The sequence below is a fragment of the Littorina saxatilis genome, linkage group LG5 (assembly GCF_037325665.1).
Source record: "Littorina saxatilis isolate snail1 linkage group LG5, US_GU_Lsax_2.0, whole genome shotgun sequence".
Taxonomy (NCBI): Eukaryota; Metazoa; Mollusca; class Gastropoda; order Littorinimorpha; family Littorinidae; genus Littorina; species Littorina saxatilis.
The window spans coordinates 57,536,813-57,562,347 of NC_090249.1; the positions used below are offsets into that span (position 1 = coordinate 57,536,813).

Below are 25,535 nucleotides of genomic sequence, written 5' to 3' on the forward strand. Positions count from 1 at the left end.
CAGTAATCCACGTAAAGAGTGAGAATGATTTCTGCCCAGTGGGAAAGACGAGTGTTTATAATAGGTGCTAAACGTGTAAGTGTTGAATGAATGCTTGTGTGAGGTAGGGCAGGTCACTGAATATTTTTATCTGATGAATTTTTTTTTTATTAATTGAATGGTATGTTTGCATGTTTTTTGATTGAAGTATCTGTATGGAACAAGTTTGTTTTTATTTGATGTATTCTGCTTGAAGTGCTTTTTAAAACGAGACTTCTTATATATTTTATGTAACAAGATACCTGTTTTGGATTGAACATTTATGTATTGAGTTAGATGACTTGGCCTGAACGCCAAGAAATTGTTTTCTAGTCAAATTTGTGTCACTGGTGTAGAAGGTCCCAAGAATCGAATAGTGTCTGTTTCCCTGTTCGCTGCTGGTGTGTTTGACATGCACACGTCACTTTGATTCTTGGGTAATTTTCTGTGTGTGTTTCTCCCCAGGCCTTGTGTGCAGAGGTGTAATGGTTTTTGTGCCATGAGATGATGCTAATGTTCTGTGGAACACCATCTTTTTGTTTTTTTTAGCTATTCTGTTTTTTACACCAACACTTAAATGAAAAGAGTGGCTCAGGTCAGATGTGTTGTAATAACAGTCTTAGTAAATCTATGATTATGTATGTCTTGTGTTTTTATGAGATCTAGGAAACGTTACGCTTTGGGAAAAGAAGTTTTTTTAAACCAAGATGTGATATTCTTAACTTAGAATAGATTATGTTTAGTTTAGTTTATATTTGTGTGTGACTGTATACTGTTTTTGTTAGATATCATGAGGCGGTGATATAAGACAACTAACTATTACGATCTTTGATGGTGTTATTCCTGAAGTTAGTTTAGTGTGTGCCTATGGCTTTAAACCAAAACAAGAAGGCATTCAGTGACAACCAGCACTTCTGTTACGGCATTTTATTTTTCTGCTTTGTGTTCCAATGATTGGCTTTAAAGGATGATGCATAGATCCTTAGTTGTCTACTCAAAGAAAAAGAAAAAGAAAAAAAAGCAAGTAGTTCCCCCCCGCGGGTTAGGGGGAAGAATTTACCCGATGCTCCCCAGCATGTCGTAAGAGGCGACTAACGGATTCTGTTTCTCCTTTTACCCTTGTTAAGTGTTTCTTGTATAGAATATAGTCAATGTTTGTAAAGATTTTAGTCAAGCAGTATGTAAGAAATGTTAAGTCCTTTGTACTGGAAACTTGCATTCTCCCAGTAAGGTCATATATTGTACTACGTTGCAAGCCTCTGGAGCAATTTTTTTATTAGTGCTTTTGTGAACAAGAAACAATTAACAAGTGGCTCTATCCCATCTCCCCGTCGCGATATAACCTTCGTGGTTGAAAACGATGTTAAACACCAAATAAATAAAGAACAAGAAACAATTAACAAGTGGCTCTATCCCATCTCCCCCCTTTTCCCCGTCGCAATATAACCTTCGTGGTTGAAAACGACGTTAAACACCAAATAAAGAAAGAAAGCAAGTAGTTTTAGGTCCAGAATTTGTTTGTAGTGGTTAAGGTTATTAATTTGGAGAAAAAACCGGCAAATTTATGAAACATTGTAATAATTGTTACTGCAGTCGTATTTAGTGTCGATTCTAAAAACGTTCGATAAATTACCAATTTAGATTTTTCTTTTTGGAACGTTAGCAGTCCGTCCGTTTCAGTGTTATAGTGAACAAGCAGCTTTAGAACGCATTTGGTTCTCACAAGGAGCTGAGGTGTGTTAACGTTCATTGTATGTTTTGTGTCCCCATGTTGGAAACAGATATATCATATCATTCTTGTGGCACTCATTTTCCACCTTTGTAAAGACACTGTTGTGATGTGTTCAGCATTGTGTGGCCAGCATTGCTCGCCTGATCCTGCTGCCATCACAGTCGACAATGATTAACGGAACAATATTTTTCTACTGTGTCCTTTTCATGTCAAAAATTGCAAAACTGCTGTGGGAGATCAACTGTCTCAAGTGATAATACTTGTCCTCTTATGCAAAATTTTAGTGACGTATAAGAAAGTACAAGCGACACTTTAGTTTGTGTGTGTAGTGAGTTCAGAGTTAGAACTTCCTTTTTTCCTTGTACGTATGCCAGTCTTCACATTCAGTGGTGTTGGTTCGAGTCCTCCCTGTCGGGATGACGTGTAGCACAAAGTAATCTATAAAAACTGCCAGTCTGTTTTGTTTACCATGACATGCCTTCATCCACATTACACCATTCCATGGTTTGTTTTCACCCGTTTGTGTATGCACATACCTACTGGGTTTGTTTTCGTGAAATTGCTGTACCCTCACTGGCTTTGGTGCAAGTGAGTGGTGAAGCTGTTTCTACCTGTGTTTGTCATAGAATGCTGTACCCTCACTGGCTTTGGTGCAAGTGAGTGGTGAAGCTGTTTCTACCTGTGTTTGTCATAGAATGCTGTACCCTCACTGGCTTTGGTGCAAGTGAGTGGTGAAGCTGTTTCTACCTGTGTTTGTCATAGAATGCTGTGCATGCTCCGATTTGACATTAATTTCTGGAGCCAAAATACTTCATTGTGGATAGTGTTTTGAACAGGTTATATTACTGCTTGGTCAGTAATATGTAAACGGGGGAAATCCCTTCCAGCATTACAGCTGACAGAAAAGTAGCATGGTATATTTCAGTGTATTATATTTAAACATTCAGGCAAAAAAGAAAATTCAGTGTACAGTTAAGAATCTCTAATGCAGAAGCTGCTGACAATTTCATGTGAATTTCATAGCCCTTTTCCCCATTTTCATTTCATTTTTCAACAAACCCTGTAAACTTTTCCAATCTTGAAAGAATACATCATATAACATTGCATGCTGCTTTGCATATGGTGACATTTTTTTTGTGCGGTTTGAAAAAATAGGTATTTATTTTGTAAATAAGATTAAAATTGATAGAAGAAATTTGAATTGAAACAAATTGATTAAAACTTCTATCAAAATGGAATACTGGTCTTGAGCGTGTGAGAAGTGTGTATGGTTTGATGCAGGAAAATGTCCATACACATACAAAACAAAAAGCTTTATGTACATGTTAACAGAATATATTGCATTACATGTATTATAAACCCATGACAAAATGCAACATTTCCTTCACAATCTGCTCATATTTATTCATTTGTAAGTTCACAAAACATTTTGAATCAAACAAGCAAGCACACACAAAACGCAACATTTTGTTACTTTGGTTAGTCAGTCATACCATTTACACAGAGCTGAGCGTTCTTTCTTTATTTATTTATTTGGTGTTTAAGGTCGTTTTCAAACACGAAGGTTATATCGTGACGGGGAAAGGGTGGAGATGGGATAGAGCCACTTGTCAATTGTTTCTTGTTCACAAAAGCACTAATCAAAAATTTGCTCCAGGGGCTTGCAACGTAGTACAATGTATTACCTTACTGGGAGAATGCAAGTTTCCAGTACAAAGGACTTAACATTTCTTACATACTGCTTGACTAAAATCTTTACAAAAATTGACTAATATATTCTATACAAGAAACACTTAACAAGGGTAAAAAGAGAAAGTGACAGAATCTGTTAGTCGCCTCTTACGACATGCTGGGGAGCATCAGGTAAATTCTTCCCCCTAACCCGCGGGGGGAAGCTCAGCGTTCAACAGAACAAAAGAAAAGTCAGTTTTTCAAATGAGCAGCATAACATTCATCCTGAACAGTTGACTCCAATTGGAAAGTTTCTATTCACAGGGCCAGCTCATATCTATCTGACCTTCACATTGGGCCAAGATGGCCTTATCTGCTGCAATCTTTTGTCTTTCAAGAACAGTAACCCTGTTGCTTTCATCAGGAGTGAAGGCAAAGTAACTCATCAACAAAAGGCTTGGAGTGATTTTATTGTGCCAAAAACATGGGCAGCAAAAAACTAAAGTGGTAAGCCCAGAGCCAAGAATCTCAAGCTAACAACCTGTTACAAATTAAAAGTTCTCTGCTTTTTTTGCTTGCAACGCCAGTTACATTTACACATGTCAAAACACAATGACACATCCACATACCTACAGCCACAAAGAGCAACAGAAAAAGTTCCAAAACCAAGAACAGACAGCTAAGGCCAAAAAAAAAAATAGTCTGTTTACGGTAACCCGACCGACCCTATTTCTTTCGCGCGACCCTAGACTTTTTTTTGGCATTTGGGGGAAAAAAACCAAAAAAACCTTTTGTTTTTTTTTGCAAAATAACGTAAAAATATGGTTTTTTGGGAAAAAAAAAAAAAAAAAAAAAAATCCCGACCTACCCACCCTATTTTTTGGGCCTATGTTACTGTAAACAGACCTATTTTTTTTTTTGGCCTAAACATACTAAACAATGCATTCAATTCATTTACAACGGACCTGTAAAACATAAACTTACAACAGGGTTCAATCATTTCTCTCCAACCCTCATTGAACACAAAAGGTGTAGAAATTTGACCACCGAAATTCCAGGGTATAATACAAATTGAACAGCAGGAACTGCCCTGTTAACACACACACATATGGAAATACACACACTCTTCCACCGTGTCACTTTCACAGAGAGAAACCAAGAGCACCCTTACATCTTCATGTTCGTGACAACTATAAACTCCATTTGAATTCAGCATCCACAGAAACTTTCAAATTACTGCTCTGCCATTCACAAACATCAAGTTCATAAAGATAATTGTGCTGCTGACAGCATACCAGAGTATCTTTCTGTCAATGAATACACCATCGATATCAACTTTCAAATTCCTTTCCTAGAAATCTGTTTGATGAGGTCTTCATTCTCTGTAGTCCAGAAATGGCCGCACTCGCTTCATGCAGTCTGTATTCAGGTTCAAATCTCTGTGAATAAAAATAAAACAATTACGTTAGTGTGTGTCTGAGCAAAAATCTCGAAAGCAAAAGATAAGACAAACCAAGACTAGTATAAGGTGTATTCACAACATACATCTGCAGCTTTCTGACAAGAAAGGCATTGAAGGCAATTTACCTCTGCTTTTTGAAGCATTTTATGAAAATAATTTCTTCTAACATTCAAGACAGTTAGTGAATATGTGGACAGTAAGGTCAAACACATTGGTACAACAAGTACACATCTTTTTAAACACAAAAAAGCGCGTATCAGGGATTGCACCATCCAGTAATGTCTTTTTCTGATAACATTATTGGAAATAATATCCCAAAAATACCATATGCGCTCAACATATTTTTTTAAACAAAAATGTCAGGGTGTCTTACACTTGTCCGAGTGACTGATCCGACAAAATTAATGAACTGGTTTCCATGAAAGCCATGATTTGTACTTGTACAGAAATACCAGGTCAGAAAATGGCTATATACCAGGGATGCCCAAATCTCAAAATGTAAACTTGCCAGCCGGGCGAGTAACTGCAAGAAAGTCACTAGGCGACCGGAAATTTCACTGGCCCGATTCATACAACAGTTACTGCATCTGCAGTGTTTACACAGCTTTGAAAGTCGATAGTACAACCAAAAGTGTTGCATTTGATTAGAATGTTCACTGGCCAGCTGGGCGAGTTGCCAGGCAGTTTCTACTCGCCCCTGGCGATCGTGCAGACAATTTGGACAACCCTGGCTACCTCAATCACTATCTATCGCAAGCTTGAAAAGATTCAGGTTATCGCCAGTAGCGAGATGCTCTATACAAAGACCAAGCAAGCTCACCCCAGGTGTCGGCCAAATGAGTTGGTGAGGCGATAGATGGCTGTCTTGAGGGTGACCCTCAGCTGCTGGCACAGCGTGATGTGTGGCTGGGGGTGGCTCTCTTTGCTGGAACGGCGCACTGTCAATGGCTGCAGCTTGAAGTATTTCTCTATGGTCTGTTTGACATCGACAGAAACGTGTCAAAACAACGGTGCCTTTTTTTTGTCCTATCCTGTAACTCTACACACCATGTTCACAGGTGAATAGATTCTGATTGCCAGTGGGGCAGGCAAATCATCTAGAAAATGCTGTCAGACATGCTACATATGCACATAATCAGGCCATGAGAGAAAAATCCAAATCAAAAGAACATCCAGCGGAAGAGGACTGACAGTAGGTCATCTCTTATTGTCATTTTTTGTTATGACAGTACGAGGAGTTTAATAAATGTTTTCCATGACTGCACTCATGGTTTATGTTTCAAGGTTTAAATCCTCAACAGTGTTCTCGTTCCAGACACAGCTACATCTCAAGAGAGCTGAAAAACATTTCCCAGTCATGGGATCTTCCTGTAGATGCTGCATGATAAATTTTCCGCCCGCAATACAAATACTTTACTAAGCAACACATCGCCAAAGGTACACACCTCATTCATCACTTTTTTCAAACTGTGGTCATTTTTCATACAGTAATATTAAAACATACATTTGACTGAACATTCAAATGCAGACAATGTGAAGGCCAGTCAAGCAGTTACAGTGGAACCTTCTTTAAAGACCTTCAACATTCTTGAGAAATGTAAGTCTTAATAGGGAGGGAGTCTTAGAATGTATTGTAGGTAATGGAGCAGATTTTATGAACAGAATGTCTGGAAAAGTAGGGTCTGTAAAGTTATGAAGTCTTAAAATGGGGGGGGGGCTGAAAAGGGGGTTCCAGTGTACAAGACATTGATTGAAAGCAGTTTTCTAAATGTGCTCACGTCCTGCAGTGAGATGAGGGAAGTGAAGATGGCTGACAGAGTCTGTTGCACCACACCAAACTTGTCTTCCTCGTACGACGCTGCCGCCAGCTGGGACATGGCTGTACACACACATTGCAACTTTCTCTTTACACACACATTGCAACTTTCTCTTTACATTTACTTTTCAACTTTTTCTTTACACAAACATTTCAACTTTCTATTTACATTCACTTTTCAACTTTCTCTTCAAACAAAAATTTAAACTTTCTCTTTACACACACATTTCAACTTTCTCTTCACACAAACATTTCAACTTTTTCTTTACACACACATTACAACTTCAGAAGAGTTTCAACAATCTGTTCACATAAACATTCAACTTTTTCTGTCGCTGAGATGGCTTGCATCTACAAAGGAGTATTTACAAAGTCAATGTCAAAATGAGATAAGTAATTTGTAAAAAGCAATGGCTCGAGCAGTATTTTTCATGAAGCAGTTGCTTTCCAGAGACACTTGAGAGCTATTCAGTATTGCCCAGAACTCTGGTAACCATGAAACCACCAAACTTACTTAAACATGGGTGGGATTGAAAAATGTCAGGAATCCCGAAGAACAAGACGAACCAACCTCAACAACAACTACCAACAAAAAAAGAAAAAAAAAAAGAGAAAAAAAAAGAGAGGCCATAATCGAATCCGGATTTCCGGCATATCCCACCCATGCTTAAATATTCTATGACTTGACAGTGTTCAGTGGTGCATGTATGCCCATTTTCCTGTAGCATTCAACGTTTACCAACTGGTGTCAGTCCATGTCAACATGTTGATTGTCTTACCTTCAATGGCCCAGATGTGGATCTGGCAGGCAGCAAAGAGTTGTCTGCTCTTGGTGTCAGGTAACTCCATCAGGAAATAGCTCAGAATGGGCTTGTCCTTCAGTCCTGAGTACAGCTATCACACACACAAACAAATAGATACACACACAAACACACACAGACACACAAACACACATACATTGCAGGTCAAAATCTTGTTCACGTTCAGTACAATCAATGTGCTAAAATATAAAAAGAGAAAGGGGGGACAATAGCTTTTTGATATGAATGAAGAGCACCACATACAAGTAGCTGAACTGGATTACACATTCACTTTGTTTCGTCTCATGATGCATGGCACTGGAGAAACATCACCTGACGGAAGAATACATTCAAACACTGTATGGATACAGACAGAACTCAAATAATAACAGTGAAGCCTTGTTGAAAGAATCAGGCTATTTTACCCCTTTTAAACAGCTTTTCAAGAGAAGGACAAACCTAATCATTTTTATTATGAAAGTGTTTATATTTGTTCCTGTTATGGATAGAAAGATAAAAGAATGTTAAATCGTGTATTGTCCATCATGTATTACAAATCGTATTTGAGAGAATATTTATCATGGAGAATGGTTCATTTTACTTAGTCTAAAGCACAAAAACATCAAAATCACTAGGAATCAAGTTACGCCAACATTCCACGAAGAAGGTGCAGGTGACGAGAGGCCAAAGAGAAGACAGGCAAGAGAAGGTGCAGGTGACTAGAGGCCAAAGAGAAGACAGGCAAGAGAAGGTGCAGGTGACTAGAGGCCAAAGAGAAGACAGGCAAGAGAAGGTGCAGGTGACTAGAGGCCAAAGAGAAGACAGGCAAGAGAAGGTGCAGGTGACTAGAGGCCAAAGAGAAGACAGGCAAGAGAAGGTGCAGGTGACTAGAGGCCAAAGAGAAGACAGGCAAGAGAAGGTGCAGGTGACTAGAGGCCAAAGAGAAGACAGGCAAGAGAAGGTGCAGGTGACTAGAGGCCAAAGAGAAGACAGGCAAGAGAAGAGCAGTGCAGCAGTACAGGTACACACCTTTGAGGTGAAAGATGTTTTAGCAGCAACAGGCTGTGGTGGAGGTGAAGGAGTACTCTGAACACCTGCAGGGAAATAAAACATCAGGATTATCAGGTCATAGGTCAACAGAAACAAGGCTAGATACAAGAAAGTTTAGTGCATCAACAACATGACAACTATTAGCTTATGGACGATTCTAAATACGCTCATTATGTACCAATTAAGTTATTTGTTCTGTATTCTTCGTTCACACGTGAGTACCGTATTTTTTTGGTCTTTTCATTTACCAACTATGTGATGAATAAAACATTGTTTAAACCAAAAACACAACCAGAGAAATCTACAAAAAGTTAAGTGAATTGAAACTCATGAATACAAATGTTTCATCAATGTGTAGGGCTGAGTATGGTCGGGTGGTTGGATGGAAGAGCAACGGGAGAAAAAGAGCAGACACGAAAGTCTGTGCACGGGTGTGTGAGCATGTGCGTTAGTAAGTGTGTATGCTTGTGCCAGATGAGTACTACTGACAACGAGTGAGTGTATGCTTGTGCCAGATGAGTACTACTGACAACGAGTGAGTGTATGCTTGTGCCAGATGAGTACTACTGACAACGAGTGAGTGTATGCTTGTGCCAGATGAGTACTACTGACAACGAGTGAGTGTATGCTTGTGACAGATGAGTACTACTGACAACGAGTGAGTGTATGCTTGTGCCAGATGAGTACTACTGACAACGAGTGAGTGTATGCTTGTGCCAGATGAGTACTACTGACAACGAGTGAGTGTATGCTTGTGCCAGATGAGTACTACTGACAACGAGTGAGTGTATGCTTGTGACAGATGAGTACTACTGACAACGAGTGAGTGTATGCTTGTGCCAGATGAGTACTACTGACAACGAGTGAGTGTATGCTTGTGACAGATGAGTACTACTGACAACGAGTGAGTGTATGCTTGTGCCAGATGAGTACTACTGACAACGAGTGAGTGTATGCTTGTGCCAGATGAGTACTACTGACAACGAGTGAGTGTATGCTTGTGCCAGATGAGTACTACTGACAACGAGTGAGTGTATGCTTGTGCCAGATGAGTACTACTGACAACGAGTGAGTGTATGCTTGTGCCAGATGAGTACTACTGACAACGAGTGAGTGTATGGTTGTCCTTATTCATCAACCAGTTGTGTGCAAGCTCGAATTTCTTTGGTATACCAGAGGATTACATGTAGGAAATGCATGATTAAAAAAAACAACACCTTCCCTGCATTTGTCTAGGGATCATGTAATAAGACACTATTGTAAACAAGAAATTCCTCCGAGGTAGGAAAAACACCCCCGTCCTTACCATTCGAACTGCCACCAACTGAGAAGGTTATTTCCCTTTGACCATTAATATGTCCCTCTATAAGTCCTTGTAGAATCTTAATCCACCAATAACTCCCTAACCGTGTGTTTGACTGGTCCCAATTTTTGTAAGGACCGTCTCAGGAATGTATAGAACCTGTTCACCAAGTTTGGTGACGATCGGTCCGTTCATTCTTGAGATCTATATGCGAACACAAACACACACACAAACAAACAAACACATCGACCGAATCCTATACACACCCCTATACCGGGGGTGTAAATATACACAACAAGCAGGATCTTGTCTCAACTTACCAGGGGACTGTGGCTCAGCAGACCCCCTGTACAGCAGAGACGTATCTCCTGCAACAAGGTACAGCACGTGTCATTTCTACAGACCACACAGTACAAAGTTCTAGCCATCATGCAAGCAGAACCAAAGTGCAGACTTCAATTTACTCCACTAGTGAAAACTAAAGTAAAACGTTACTCTCCAGGTACAGTAACATCAGCATTACATGAACCTGAATCAAACACACATAGTCGCGAATTAACCCTGTGGAAATGACTTCACATTCTGAAAGAAGAACGACTATTTGAAATTCACTCAGTAAGACAGTGAACTTCACATAGGGCTATATCAAGTTATCGCCGTAACTGCTATGTTAGAATTAATATTCAAACACCACACCCACCTGTCGTGGAGAAGATCTTCTCAGCAGGGAGGTGTTGTACAGGTAGAGTGGCAAGAGCAGCCAGGTGTGCAGTTTGCACCTGTGCGGCCAGAGCCTCCAGCTGCTGCAGACACGCGCTGCACACTGCGCGCCAGGTGTAGGGGTGACCCCCTGGCTGACTGAGACTGAACACCTCCACTCTGCGCTGGGGGCTGTGACCTGACAGGTACGCCAAGTCCAGAAACGCCAAGTGCTGGGAACAAAATAATAATAGTAATAATAATAATGCCAGAGCTCACGGCGATGTACAATAGCAAAACACATCAGAGCACACACAAACGCACACATATGATTGAAATTCAATCAAAACAGGTCAAATGAAAAAGAAAACATGACAAAAATAAGAATACAAAAACAAGAATGGTAAGGTATTGGACAAGTGTTTTTAAAGTTAAACAATAGCAAGACATGCATGAGTACATCGACTCATTGGTCTTTTAAGTGGCCAGACAGAAAAATAAATGAAGTGACAAATTATCTCAGAGAGAGTTGTTTGTGTTTGTTTTTGAGTTGCTGATTATGCTGAATGAAAGAAAGCAACATTTTTCTACCCATGTTGAGTGTGTTACCTGCAAGAGCGGAGCTGTTTGTGCAGCCAGGGCCGCAGACAGACAGTGTTTGGAGGCAGAACTGAACGTTGTCAGCACGGGAATCTCCAAGCGCTGAAAACATTTTCAAATCTTCCCAGTAACAATGAGAACAGTATGTGTAAAATTCACCAGAGCAAAGCTTGTCTCTTTCACCACACACAGCAAAGCTTTTGGTCAGAGTGACCATCAGTAAAACCTCTGTGAGTGTTAACAAACAAAAGATCAACTCAAGAATGAAGAACATTCCCATTATTAATCTCAATCTGTTCGTTAATCATTGTGCGATAACAACGAGCGTCTCCTCAGAACTGGTTACGCTTTCCTCACTTGCACCTGATACAGTGGAACCCCTCTTTAAGAGCCCCTGATACAGTGGAACCCCCCTTTAAGAGCACCTGATACAGTGGAACCCCCCTTTAAGAGCCCCTGATACAGTGGAACCCCCTTTAAGAGCCCCTGATACAGTGGAACCCCCTTTAAGAGCCCCTAATACAGTGGAACCCCCCTTTAAGAGCCCCTGATACAGTGGGACCCCCCTTTAAGAGCCCCTGATACAGTGGAACCCCCCTTTAAGAGCCCCTGATACAGTGGAACCCCCCTTTAAGAGCCCCTGATACAGTGGAACCCCCCTTTAAGAGCACCTGAAACAGTGGAACCCCCCTTTAAGAGCACCTGATACAGTGGAACCCCCCTTTAAGAGCCCCTAATCTAAGACTTCCCTTTCAAGACCTTGCTTTTTCACATGTTCCATTCATAACCTCTGTCATTAAATTGACCTCTATTTTAAGACTGCCCCTTTTTAAGACCCTATTTTTTCAGACTTGTGGAGGTCTTAAAAGGGGTTTGAATGTAGTAGAAAACAAACTGACCTGTGTGTGGTAGACTCTGTAGAGCACGGCCGTGAGACTCCAGGTAAAGAGGATGAAGAAAGTGCACAGGCACGTCTGACACAACAACGTCAGGTCCAGCAGTCCAAAGAACGTGTCTAGTGGTTGCTCTTCAGTACTGTTTGAATAAAAGAATACATGTGTTGTTTAAAGCTAGCTGCATGCAAAAGTAAGTGGTTAAAAGCACGTACAAGCAGACACAGACAGAGCAAACAACTATATTCTTAGCTCTTTCTGAGTCATCTTCTTTACACAAAATGAGTCCATTCCCAAAGTACTTCTGTCTGGGTGCAAAGTAAATCAGTGTCTGGGCACAGAAAGTGACATATTCATAAACAAAACATACTCTATGCTGATATTGTCAACGCACACTTACATGCCCTCCACGTTGAGAAGATTCAGGACCCAGCTTCTGTAGCTGCCACCTGCAACACAGCAACAACAACACTTTTCATCCATTCATGGGCCAATATTTGATTCACATGGACTTTTTTGACATCTTCAACTCTACATCACATCAAGATGGAAGTCATTTCTCTGACATTGACTTCACAGTAAAACAAAAAACAGAAGAAGAAAAAACAAGTCGCGTAAGGCGAAAATACAATATTTAGTCAAGTAGCTGTCGAACTCACAGAATGAAACTGAACGCAATGCCATTTTTCAGCAAGACCGTATACTCGTAGCATCGTCAGTCCACCGCTCATGGCAAAGGCAGTGAAATTGACAAGAAGAGCGGGGTAGTAGTTGCGCTAAGAAGGATTGTAAGGCTTCTTTTTAAGCCTACTGTCTATATGATACTTACCGAGACAGTACTATTCTTGCACATTATCTATTATAGGCCGAAAAAATTGGACAAAACGCTGAGTGGGTACAATTATCTCCCATAACCATGCGCCACCGTGGATCCCAAGCACTGTCCGAGTGCTTCCCCCTTACAGGATGTAGGTGGCGCGTCCTCTTTCTTTATGAGCTGCAGACCCTCAAAAAGCCCATAACATATCAAGAGGGGAGGCGGGAGGGAAACTCTAATAGTACTGTCTCGGTAAGTATCATATAGACAGTAGGCTTAAAAAGAAGCCTTACAGTCAATATAACACTTACCTCGACAGTACTATTCTTGCACAGAATACCAGAGTGGTGTGAGGGTGATATGTAGAGTATTAAACTCCTTAATCAAAATCACTTAAATCCAAGGATTAAGATACCCAGGCAATTTTCGAACAGTACTACCGTAAAAGAAAATATACCCAAGAAACATACCTTAGACTGACGTGACCATGCTAGCAACCACTGCTGTGTGGTGAACTCAATGTCAAAGTCCAGGCCACTCAAAGCTTGAATACCACTGAGTCTACGGCAAGTGGCTAAAGCGATGAGGAACAATTAGTCTTAAAAATCAGCAACTTGATACTGATGCCTGCCAGGGGTTCAAACTCATTGCTACGCAGGAGTTTGAGGACCAGAAAGACATCCCCCTTGGGAAATGAAACCCGAGGTTTAGACACCGCTGCATTGCTAATACCCGAAAGGACATTAGCGATGAGGGAGGACCTGATCAAGTGTTCAGTTCTGCGACCAGTAGCGGCCGCAATCGTGGAAGCGATGGCAGATCTGTATCCAAGAAGAGTCTTAGAAGAAAGACTCTTCTTTTGATACACTTCCACCAGGAAGTTGGCCAAGTCCTGTGTTGAGGGATAAAGCGGCTTTATCCCCTTGGACAAGGCGAAGGTGGCCCAAGCTCTCCAGCGTAAGTCGTAGAGCTGATTAGTTGATCGCCTCTTAGCGTTCAAGGAAAACTCTACTGAACTCTTGTGCAATCCTAGTGCAAGCAGTTTGGAGCGCACAAGAGCCATGCGGTCAAGCACAGACTCTCTGGACGTGGATGAGGGAGGCATGATCGAGGCTGGAGCAGACCTCCCCCGTCCAGATCCAGAGGTAGAGGGTCTACGTGGGTGAGACCGCGAAGATCTGGAAACCACGGAGCTGTTGGCCAGTAAGGCGCGACCAAAATCAGTCTTGGTCGTTCCTGCAGATATTTTGCCAGCACCCTCGGAATCAGAGATGTCGGGGGATAGGCGTAAGCATCGAGGAGCCTCCACAAGAGAGTGAATGCGTCCAAGTGGAACGCATTCATGTCTCGAAAGGGGCTGACGTACCTGGGAAGCCGAGCGCTGAATCGAGTTACGAACAGATCGATCAGAGGACGGTCCCACCTTGCCCACAGACGCTGTAGAACGTTGTGAGCGATGGTCCATTCTGTGGAGAGAACCTGATCGCCCCGACTGAGAATGTCGGCCAGGGCGTTCAGTTTCCCCGGAACGAACTGGACTGACATCCGGACCTGATTGGTCTGGCACCAGAGCAGAATCTCCTCCGCCAACCGGGAGAGGGACCGAGAATTGGTGCCCCTCTGGTGGCGAAGGTAAGCTAAGCATGTGGTGTTGTTGTCCCCGTTGAAAATCAGAGGGGCCAAGGACAGGCCGAATGGGAGGGCCCGAAACTCGAACACCGTGCCCTCCCAAACGAACCGGAGCAGATGTCGGTACCCCGGGGCCACCAGGATGTGGAAGTAAGCATCCTGGAGGTCCCAGACATGGCCCAATCGTTTGGCCGGATGGCCAACCGGACCGACGAAGGGGTTTCCATCTTGAACTTGCACCTGTGAAGGTACAAGTTCAAGGTGGAGAGGTCCAACACCGGCCTGAACCGGCCGTCCTTTTTGGGGACGGTGAACAGGCGGGAGCAGAACCCCAGAGAAGGCTGAGAAAGGGGGTAGACCGCCTTCTTCTCGACCAACGAGTTCACCTCGTCCTGAAGAGCCTGCCATCTGGCAGGCTCTCGAGGAGGGGGGAACGTCCAAGGTAGAGCGGACAATGGAGGTTGTGACGACAGCGGTAGAGAAAACCCCGACCACACCACCCTCAAGAAAAACTGGTTGGAGACCAGTCTGCCCCACATGCCGCGGGCCCGAAAAAAGGGAACCGACGGACGAAAGAGGGGCAACTTGAGGGGGCGTCAACGTAGGGCCGGGACTCACTGAAAATTCTGCTGGCGGGCAGGCGCAGGCTTGCGACCACCCCCCCTGGTGGTGCTGCTTCCCCTTACCTGTCTGAGCACCCTTCGTCTTGCTTGGGAACGCAACAGGCGCCTAAGAGGAGGAAGAAGGAGGCAGTGAAACTGGCTTCTTCTTCTTCTTCTGAGGCTGGGAGCTGGAGGTGACTGTAGCACTTCTCTTACTCCCCGCCGCCGTCGCCGAAGCAGCGAGGCCAACCATCAGAGAATCAGTGTTCCTCTGGCGTGTGGACTCCACCACAGAACGAACAGTGTCCGGATGAAAGAGGGAAGAAGGCTGAGGAAACGTGTTCCTCAGACTCTTCCTCATATCCGGAGGCACTATAGAAGTAGGCAGAAAATGATCACGGAACAGGGCCAATAAAGTGGACCCGTGTTCCAATGGCCAATTCTGCCGCAGACGTCACGCACGATCGCACGGCATGCAAAGCCCGATCCACTCGAACCGTGTCAAGGACCCGAGTGGAATCGGACTCTGCCCGATCGGGAGGGTCCAACAGTGTGGACAGCGTGCTCATCCATGTCAAGGCCTGTGATTGGGCCTCGACTGTGGAAGAAACGGTGGCCTCAAGATTGTGGAACGAAGCAGAGCTCAGTTCCACCTTCTTGACCGAAGGCACCTCCCCAACGAACACATCACCGTCAGCCCCACCCTAAACACTCGAAGTCTGGAAAGGGAGAGTTCGAGAGTCAAAGGGAAAAGGGAGGGACGAAACAGATTGGACACGAGGAAACAGTGGAGGTGCGCCTCCCGAAGGAAAGCATGGCACTGAACCCGCGTCCTCCCGAGGAACATAGGTCGCGTTTGCACGTGAATCTGTACTCCTCAGGCGATGTGCTGCCGCTTCCACCGTGGCACTTAGACTAGGGTGGAACGCGAATTGCCGGCGGCCGGATAGTTCATAAAACGAGCCGCCGGCAGACGCGGCGTGAGCCTCCCGCGCCCGGGCCGAAGCGGACTCAAAGGACGAGAGGGCGTCTCAGGGAAGGACGTCCTGAAACTGTTCAAACGTCCTTCTAGCTGTGCGAGGACGAGCCTCCTGCCTCTCGTCCTCAGACCCCGGGTCCACGTCCTGTGTGTCAACACTAGACGACAGACGCTTAAGAGAGGCATCCGTGACGTCAAGACGCCGCGTGATGTCTGTCATGTACTGTTGGAAAGTACGAAGCATAGCTTCGGAAGTTCCATCAGAAACCGGCAAGGGTAGAGGTTCAGTGTTAACCTCAGGGCGACCCTGATCCTCCTCCCTATCGTCCTCCGACTCACTCTCCTCTTCACTTCCCGACAACTCCTCAAAAGCAGGAGTGTAGGGAGCTTGAGGGGGAAGAGCCGAAAGCGATGAAGCAGGCTGTGAAGAAACGCCCACAGAAGCAAGAGGCCGCGAAGACCCCTGCCCCAAAGACGAAACGTCTCCAGCAGCCGAAGGGGGAGAAAAACAACAACCCTGCGACTGTTGGGTCAGCCCAGCCAACGAACCCCCGCCATTTATAGACTGAACAGGAACCCATCGGGTCTGATCAGAAAAGAAATGGTCCGGTCCGGTCGGGGGTGCCGATCCGGTCCGGTAGGGTGGTCCGGTCCGGTGCCGTACCATCCGGAGGTCCCGTTCAGCACCGAACCATCGTACCCACAGAAGTGTTCGGGTGGTTAGGTCCGGACGTGGACATACCGTACCATCCGGACCCGTAGGTCCGGTGGTCCGGTATGGTCCGGTTCGGTGCCAGACCATCCAGACCAACAGAGGTGGTCGGGTGGTCCCGCACCGGACCATCCGGACCCGTAGGTCCGGACCCGTAGGTCCGGTACCATCCGGAGGTCCTGTTCGGCACCGAACCATCCGTACGCACAGAAGTGTTCGGGTGGTTCGGTCCGGGCGTGGACGTACCGTACCATCCGGACCCGTAGGTCCGGTTCGGTGCCAGACCATACGGACCAACAGAGGTGGTCGGGTGGTCCGGACCGGTCCGGTAGGGTGGTCCGGTCCGGTGTTCCGGTCCGGTCCCGTACCATCCGGAGGTCCCGTTCGGTACCGAACCATCCGTACCCACAGAAGTGTTCGGGTGGCTCGGTCCGGACGTGGACACACCGTACCATCCGGACCCGTAAGTCCGGTATGGTCCGGTTCGGTGCCAGACCATCCGGACCAACAGAGGTGGTCGGGTGGTCCGGTCCGGACCGGACCACCGGTCCAGCACCGGACCATCCGGACCCGTAGGTCCGGTCCGGTCCCGCACCATCCGGAGGTCCCGTTCGGCACCGAACCACCCGTACCCACAGAAGTGTTCGGGTGGCTCGGTCCGGACGTGGACATACCGTACCATCCGGACCCGTAGGTCCGGTTCGGTGCCAGACCATCCGGACCAACAGAGGTGGTCGGGTGGTCCGGACCGATCCGGTAGGGTGGTCCGGTGTTCCGGTCCTGTGGTCCGGTCCCATACCATCCGGAGGTCCCGTACGGCACCGAACCATCCGTACCCACTGAAGTGTTCGGTCCGGACGTGGACCTACCGTACCATCCGGACCCGTAGGTCCGGTGGTCCGGTATGGTCCGGTTCGGTGACAGACCATCCGGACCAACAGAGGTGTTCGGGTGGTCCGGTACCGGACCATCCGAACCCGTAGATTCGGTCCGGTCCCGTACCATCCGGAGGTCCCGTTCGGTACCGAACCATCCGTACCCACAGAAGTGTTCGGGTGGCTCGGTCCGGACGTGGACATACCGTACCATCCGGACCCGTAGGTCCGGCATGGTCCGGTTCGGTGCCAGACCACCCGGACCAACAGAGGTGGTCGAGTGGTCCGGTCCCGACCGGACCACTGGTCCGGTACCGTACCCTCCGGACCCGTAGGTCCGGTGTGTTCCGGTTCGGTGCCAGACCACCCAGACCAACAGAGGTGGTCGGGTGGTCCGGTCCCGACCGAACCACTGGTCCCGTACCGTACCATCCGGACCCGTAGGTCCGGGGGGTCCGGCAAGGGCCAGAGGTACTGTCCCGCACCGGACCCTAAGGTCCGGTACGGTCCCGTACCATGGGTCCCGTCCGGACCAAACCCGGAGGTCAAGTCCAGTCGGGACCCGTGGGTCCGGTTCGATCCCGACCCGTAAGCCTGGAACGTTCCGGACCCTTGGTCCGGACCATCCGTCACCCGAACACCAGACGCTAAGGAATGGCGTGGGGTCAAGACGGTCCGGTCGGAGGTGTCGGTCTGAGCAACAGAAACAATGTTCCCGTCGCCCTGACCATTCGACAGAAGTACCACGTTCTGTCGAACACCTCCACGTCCAGTAACTAGTCGGCCGGAGCGTTTCAAGAGGGACAGCCACCAGTCACACGGACGTCAGAGGGAACCGTAGTAGCAGTGGTCGTAGGCACGAAGCCTGAAACCCCTGCCCCCACAGGACCGCCCTGAACGGGGTCAATTCGCATCCCAACCCCAGCGGGGAGGGAATTCAGAGACCCCGTCATCTCCTCCGATCTCCCCCCCCAGGAGGCCGAAACTACTGTCAAAACAGCAGCAGACGACCCAGCGAGGGAGTTCAGAGGAGGACCCGTGTCCCTCCTGGCTTCCACAGCGGTGGAAACCGAGGAGGGCACAGGAGAGGCACCGGAAAAGGAAGATTTTAATGCCAACTGCACCCGGTGTTCCCAGGCGGTCACCCATCCAAGTACTAACCGGGCCCGACGTTGCTTAACTTCGGTGGTCGGACGAGAACCGGTGTTTTCAACGTGGTATGGCCGTTGGCTGTCAAAACCTGAGTCTCTCCAGTAGCCCCTAGATCGGATTCACCAACCCCCAAAGAGGGTTGGGAATCGACCTGCCCCCGGATTCGAGCCAGGGGGGAGAAGGAAACCTTCCCCCCAGGCTTGAAACCGGGAGGAGCTGAAGCCTGAGACTGAGGGCCGGACAACGGCGTCGAAGGGGGGGAAGCCTGTTCCACTGAAGGAGAAGGAGAAAGAAGCTTTTTCTTTCCCCTCGACCTTCCCCGAACCTTCGACGGCGCAGCCCCGCCCGAAGTCTCAGGCTCAAGCCCAGCCTGTTTGAGCAAGCTCGCATTGAGCTTGCTCAAACAGGCTTTCTCCGCCCTCCCTCGCCGCAAACGCAAAGCGTTTGGGGAGGGAGAGTCGGAGCGCCGAAAGATCCCCTTCTCCGTGCGTAAAACATGACGCTGGGCGCCCGGAGAAGGGTTGCCCCCGGCAGACTCTGGTTCCGTAGAACCAGAGCCCAAAACAGGACGAGACATCCTACCTCGCCCTGTACGTACCCTTAAAGACCGAGAATTAACAAAATTCAAAGAAAATTTAGGTCAATACTCAAGTGAATGCGGCGAAACGAGAAGCAGACGACCGGTCACCACGAAGTAGGACGGGAGGCACGCCGAGTCCGCCACACAAAAACGGAGGCACAAGTTGAAGGAAACACAACGTAGCCTCAAGCCAGAAGTGGAATAACACACAATAATCCAACAGGTGATAGTCCACACAGAAAAGGAGCCTCTTAGTCCAAAATAATCCGGGAGCGTAGCAGAAACACAGCCGGTCTGACACGCGCGAAAAAAGAAAGAGGACGCGCCACCTACATCCTGTAAGGGGGAAGCACTCGGACAGTGCTTGGGATCCACGGTGGCGCATGGTTATGGGAGATAATTGTACCCACTCAGCGTTTTGTCCAATTTTTTCGGCCTATAATAGATAATGTGCAAGAATAGTACTGTCGAGGTAAGTGTTATATTGACAGCACGCGTTTCTGTACCTCTCTTTGTTTTAACTTTCTGAGCGTGTTTTTAATCCAAACATATCATATCTATATGTTTTTGGAATCAGGAACCGACAAGGAATAAGATGAAAGTGTTTTTAAATTGATTTCGACAATTTAATTTTGATAATAATTTTTATATATTTAATTTTCAGAGCTTGTTTTTAATCCGAATATAACATATTTATATGTTTTTGGAATCAGCAAATGATGGAGAATAAGATAAACGTAAATTTGGATCGTTTTATAAATTTTTATTTATTTTTACAATTTTCAGATTTTTAATGACCAAAGTCATTAATTAATTTTTAAGCCACCAAGCTGAAATGCAATACTGAAGTCCGGGCTTCGTCGAAGATTACTTGACCAAAATTTCAACCAATTTGGTTGAAAAATGAGGGCGTGACAGTGCCGCCTCAACTTTCACGAAAAGCCGGATACGACGTCATCAAAGACATTTATCAAAAAAATGAAAAAAACGTTCGGGGATTTCATACCCAGGAACTCTCATGTCAAATTTCATAAAGATCGGTCCAGTAGTTTAGTCTGAATCGCTCTACACACACACACACACACACAAACACACACACATACGACCCTCGTTTCGATTCCCCCTCGATGTTAAAATATTTAGTCAAAACTTGACTAAATATAAAAACCATACCCTGTTAATCAAACAAAACTCTCAGGAATGCAAATCATAAAGACATCCCAAGATTATCACACTTAAGGTTCAAACAAACCCTATCTCTCCTACCAAGTTTTAACCTCACCACAATCTTCTCACAAACTCTCTCTGATGCTTTCCCATACAGAAAATGTCCGAAAAAACCCAGTCAAGTTTGTATGGGTTGTGGAAAGGAATACCCTTGTGTTTCCTCTGACAAACATTGGAAGGGCCAATCACTAGCGAGGGGTGAGTGGAAAACGTTGACAGGAGCATGTGTTTCCGACACCCTCCTCACTAGTAATTGGAGTTACAGTGGTACCTGTGATGAAAGGACACCCTTGGGACCGGCCAACAGTGTCCTTACATTGCAGGTGGCCTGTCATGGCCGATAATAGACAACGGGACCTCAGAATGTGTCCTTTTAAGGGAGGTGTCCTCTCATCAGAAAACTGTCAATTACCCAGAAGCCAGTATCCCAGATAGAAGAGGCGGATGTGGCGCCATGTCAATCGCACACACAGCTTGGCCAGCTGGATGATCTCACTGCGCGCTCGGAAGTACTTGTCACGCTGAAGGAGAGAACCAATGGTCTTTATGACGATGAATGTGTATCAAAATGACAGTGGTAATAACCTATAAGCAACCTCCTTTATCGCAAGTAAAAAGAACTGCAGTCCATGAAAAGGATGACATTTCTAAATCATATATATTTGTGCAGTTTTTGTATGGCAAAAATATGCAGTGACTGAACTTGAAGGAAAGAGGAGGAGGTAGAGGAGGAGGAGAAGAAGAAAGAGGACTGAAACGATATAATAATGTTGAAGGAACACAACACACACAAACACATAGACACTTCTGTTCAAGTCTTAAGACGACTGACTAAAAGAAGAAAGCAAGAAAAATAAATGAACATATGTATAAACAATGAGAGAAGACAACTGAATGTACTGATATGTTAATGTAGATCTCCAACTCTAGGAATGTTGACATTTACTAGTTGTGTTTACACACCTTTCTTTCTCTCTTTATTTGGTGTTTAACGTCGTTTTCAACCACGAAGGTTATATCGCGACGGGGAAAGGGGTGGGGGGTGGGAGATGGGATAGAGCCACTTGTTAATTGTTCACAAAAGCACTAATCAAAAAATTGCTCCAGGGGCTTGCAACGTAGTACAATATATTACCTTACTGGGAGAATGCAAGTTTCCAGTACAAAGGACTTAACATTTCTTACATACTGCTTGACTAAAATCTTTACAAACATTGACTATATTCTATACAAGAAACACTTAACAAGAGTAAAAGGAGAAACAGAATCCGTTAGTCGCCTCTTACGACATGCTGGGGAGCATCGGGTAAATTCTTCCCCCTAACCCGCGGGGGGTGTTTACACACCTGAAGCGTGGGAAAGGCCAGGTAGCTGAGGTGTGACAGGTAAAAGTTGGTGTAGTACACCAGGCCAGCCATGGCGCCAGCCAAAACCAGGAACAGGTGAGACTCATTAAGCAACAGCAATTCCCTGTAAACAAAATTACACTTTGCAAACAAATCATCATCATCACTATCACCATCATCGTCAGTCCCCAAATCAGAGTAATCACTGAACAGAAACAGTACATCAACCTCTGGACGGAGACTGCCACATCAAATAAATTTCAATAGTTCGTTCAACAGTCCTGGCTGTCGTCTGTACTTAGCTTACAGGCATCACATTAAACTGACTCATTATTTAATACAAATGACATTCTTAGTGGTAAATGGGCTGTATACTCTGAATTAATCTCCAGGCTCTTCTTAGTTGGTCAGTTTGTTACGTTCAAATCCAGTGATATTCTCAGCCACTCACCGATCAGTTGTGACCACCACAGTGGTCAAGCTGTAGAATCGCTGGTCCATGAAGTGCGAGCAGACCCAGGCTACACAAGCGCCCCCTAGCTTGGCAGCTATCAGGTGCGGCCACCGTGACCAGCGCAACAGGCTCAGGTAACTTCGTAGTCGAGTCGCAGGCACATCAGGTACAACTAGAACAGAGACATGTCAGAGATAAAAAGGAGCAATGTTTGATGAGACTTTAGAGTGTGTAAACAGTTATGTTTTTTTATGAACAGTTGTTTCTTTGTTTGTCTGGTGTATGTATACATGTGGAGAGACACAGGTGTGAAATCCTTAAAATAAAATCCTGCCGGGGACAGTACTCTCTAATCAAAGAGTTCCATGTCTGTCTTACTTGCGATGGAAAAAAGTAGATATATGATGTACTGGTAAGTTGTGAAAAAGTGATAATATTCTGACTTTTTTGGCATACTATTAACAAAAGAAAGACTTTTTGCAAAAGAAATAACTCACATACCGTGCAAAATCACAAAACAATCTACTTTAAGAAACTGTTATTACTAGCGGGACTACCTTACCTGTGAAAGTGGCAGTGCAGGCAATAGTTATGAGAATAGCTGTCAGTATTCCCAGCCACAATAAAAATGAAAGGGACAACACCACTGATGCAAAATCTGAAACACAAAACAGAATACAAACTAATATTGAGACATAATGTTCGGGGGAGGGGGGGGATTGTTTGCTTTAAAATTAAAAGAAAACTTTCTTTATTTGGTGTTTAACGTCGTTTTCAACCACGAAGGTTATATCGCGACGGGTTATTAAAAGAGAAGACAGGAGGAGTTGGGCCAAATTTGAAAAACAAAGTACAGTATACAGCATTAAATCTGTCATAATTAATCATTATGAGGCCAATAAAGAAGTTAGACGTTTTTTACTCCCCAAAAGACTGTGGTTTTTGTCACCACCCTTCTTTGAAGAAGATAAAAATAAAAAGGTCAAAAATCGATTTAGCATACTTTACAAGGAAGCTACTCTTCGACATCTAGGGGTCACAGCTCACCCAAGTTCCAGCTAATAAAAAACCCACACATGCACCTGAGCAAAAACAGAAGCGACGACTAAACATAATTCTTATCGGCCTTTAAATAAGTTTAATGATTGATCTGTCTGAGGGGGCCTGGAACAAGAACCTAGCTCTGCCAAACAGAGTGGTTAACTGTCCAGCATGATATTCTATTTTTCAAAGAGAAGTCATTTTTGACTTTTATGACATTTTGTCCACATAAAGAACATCATGAGGTAGTCGATCTGACAAGTATAAAGAATCATAATCATACAAACCGGCCAATGCCTGCCAAGGATGCAGAAAACTGAACTGACTCAAAATCACCAGGAAAATGGTTATTAATGGCAGGCATGTTATGCTCCAGAACAAACTGCCAGCACTCCGCCAGAAGTACACCTGAAAATATACAGGAAAAAAATGTAACAGTCTCACCGACACTGACTCACTCTCAGACAACAGAAAACACACTCGAGTGGCCAACACACCAACATTCAGCAACAATATTTTAATTTAAGTTCTCTACAAACGTTTATGCATGTGGTTTCCTGAGTTTTGCTACATCCGTATACTGTTACAAAACGCTGGATTCACTTCATGAGACACACAAAAACAGTTCTTACATGTATTACAATTTTAAAATGTATCGTCTGCTAAACCTGACTTGCCAAGGCTAACCGGCTTTGTTTGAAAAGTGAATAAATCACCGCTTCTGTCAAATCAAAAGTACTCGTTAAAGAGTAGAAAGAAGCTCACCTCTGTTTTATACCAGTAAACCACAGAATCCATGGTGTGTTGAGTTTACAGACAGTTAATTTGAAAACAAATTAGCAAATACAGATTCAGCATGGACTTCGAAGGAAGCGCCATGTACAGAGTAAGTACAAACGTTGGATCGCAATTCCTACGAAAAATAAGTATATCTTTCATTACAAATTTGTCATTAAATGCAGACAAATCAATACAGATTTTTAATTTTAAAATATTCTAAAATCGTATTGCTTCAAACAAACATTTTAATAGTGCGTGTGGTTTTGTTTGTTCTGGGAAATTCGAAACATTCAGCTAACCGGCAATGGTGAAAAGGTAAGACACCTTTGAGGTTATCCTCGGTCGTGCTGCCACACAACAGTTACTGAAGTAGATTCTTCTTTTTTTTTTTTTAAAGGGGTGGGGGGGAGGGGGAGGGGGGAGGGGGAGGGGGGAGGGGGAGGGGGGGAGGGGGGTAAAGAAAGGACAAAACAATAAAGTAGAGACATAACACAACAACTTTACTTGTAAAGAAAATATACTGATTGCAAAAAACCATAATGATGTTTAAAGTTGTTGATTTCAAATCAAGTTAACTCAATGATATTTTTTTTTAGGCAAGCTGTATGGTATTGTACATGTAGTATTAAGTCTGTTCTGTTACAGGTATTTTGGGTACAACTAATTAACAAGTGGTCAAGTTGATGATATTCATTGCAACATAATTATGATGATTGATAGTGGAATATGTAGAACTGGAGAAAACCTTACATCAGCTGAAAAAGAGAAATGAAAGAAATGAAAGCAAAAGAAAGCAATTATAAGTAAAGCCAAAACACAAAGGAAGAGAGAAAGAAAGAAAGAAAGAAAGAAAGAAAGAAAGAAAGAAAGAAAGAAAGAAAGAAAGAAAGAAAAGAATTAACGACAAAGAAAAAACTTCATGTGAAAGATAATGATAAAAGTTGCGAATAAAAAATAAAAAAATTAAAGAAAGAAAGAAAGAAAAAAAGAAAAAAAGAAAAAAAGAAAAAAAGAAAAAAGTCGCGAATGAACTGGGATAAAACTACATGTTATTGAGTTTCAGATAATTGACTGAATTCATTTGTTTATGTATTTCTTTGTTTTGTTCTTCTTGTTTGCTAAATCAGTATGTTAATTTTGTCTCCTTCTTTCTCATGACATATTTGTTATTTTATCTTATTTTGAAACACTTTCTCAGTCCTACATAGTTTTACTGTTTGCCTGTTGCAAGTGTGTGTGTTTAAGAAATTAAGACAGTTTTTCCATATATATATTTTTGTGTGTGTGTGTGTGTTTT

At 44.4% G+C, this 25,535-nt stretch overlaps 1 protein-coding gene and 1 non-coding gene across 2 annotated transcripts; both read right to left on the reverse strand.

Moving 5' to 3' along the window:
- Positions 1 to 2,776: 2,776 nt before the first annotated feature.
- LOC138967527 (nucleoporin NDC1-like) lies at positions 2,777 to 24,350 on the reverse strand. The gene is made up of 17 exons (XM_070340099.1): positions 24,224 to 24,350; positions 23,746 to 23,866; positions 22,980 to 23,075; positions 22,415 to 22,589; positions 21,964 to 22,087; positions 21,030 to 21,138; positions 12,445 to 12,493; positions 12,051 to 12,186; positions 11,161 to 11,253; positions 10,553 to 10,784; positions 10,173 to 10,220; positions 8,529 to 8,593; positions 7,479 to 7,593; positions 6,662 to 6,762; positions 5,704 to 5,858; positions 4,345 to 4,860; positions 2,777 to 4,100 (listed from the first exon to the last, which is right to left on the reverse strand). Exons 1-16 carry the CDS (start codon positions 24,254 to 24,256, stop codon positions 4,797 to 4,799), a joined length of 1,716 nt encoding a protein of 571 aa, XP_070196200.1. The 5' UTR covers positions 24,257 to 24,350; the 3' UTR covers positions 2,777 to 4,100; positions 4,345 to 4,796.
- LOC138967885 (5S ribosomal RNA) lies at positions 18,771 to 18,889 on the reverse strand. Its single transcript, XR_011456062.1, has one exon. It is a non-coding gene; the product is annotated as a 5S ribosomal RNA (ribosomal RNA).
- Positions 24,351 to 25,535: the final 1,185 nt, after the last annotated feature.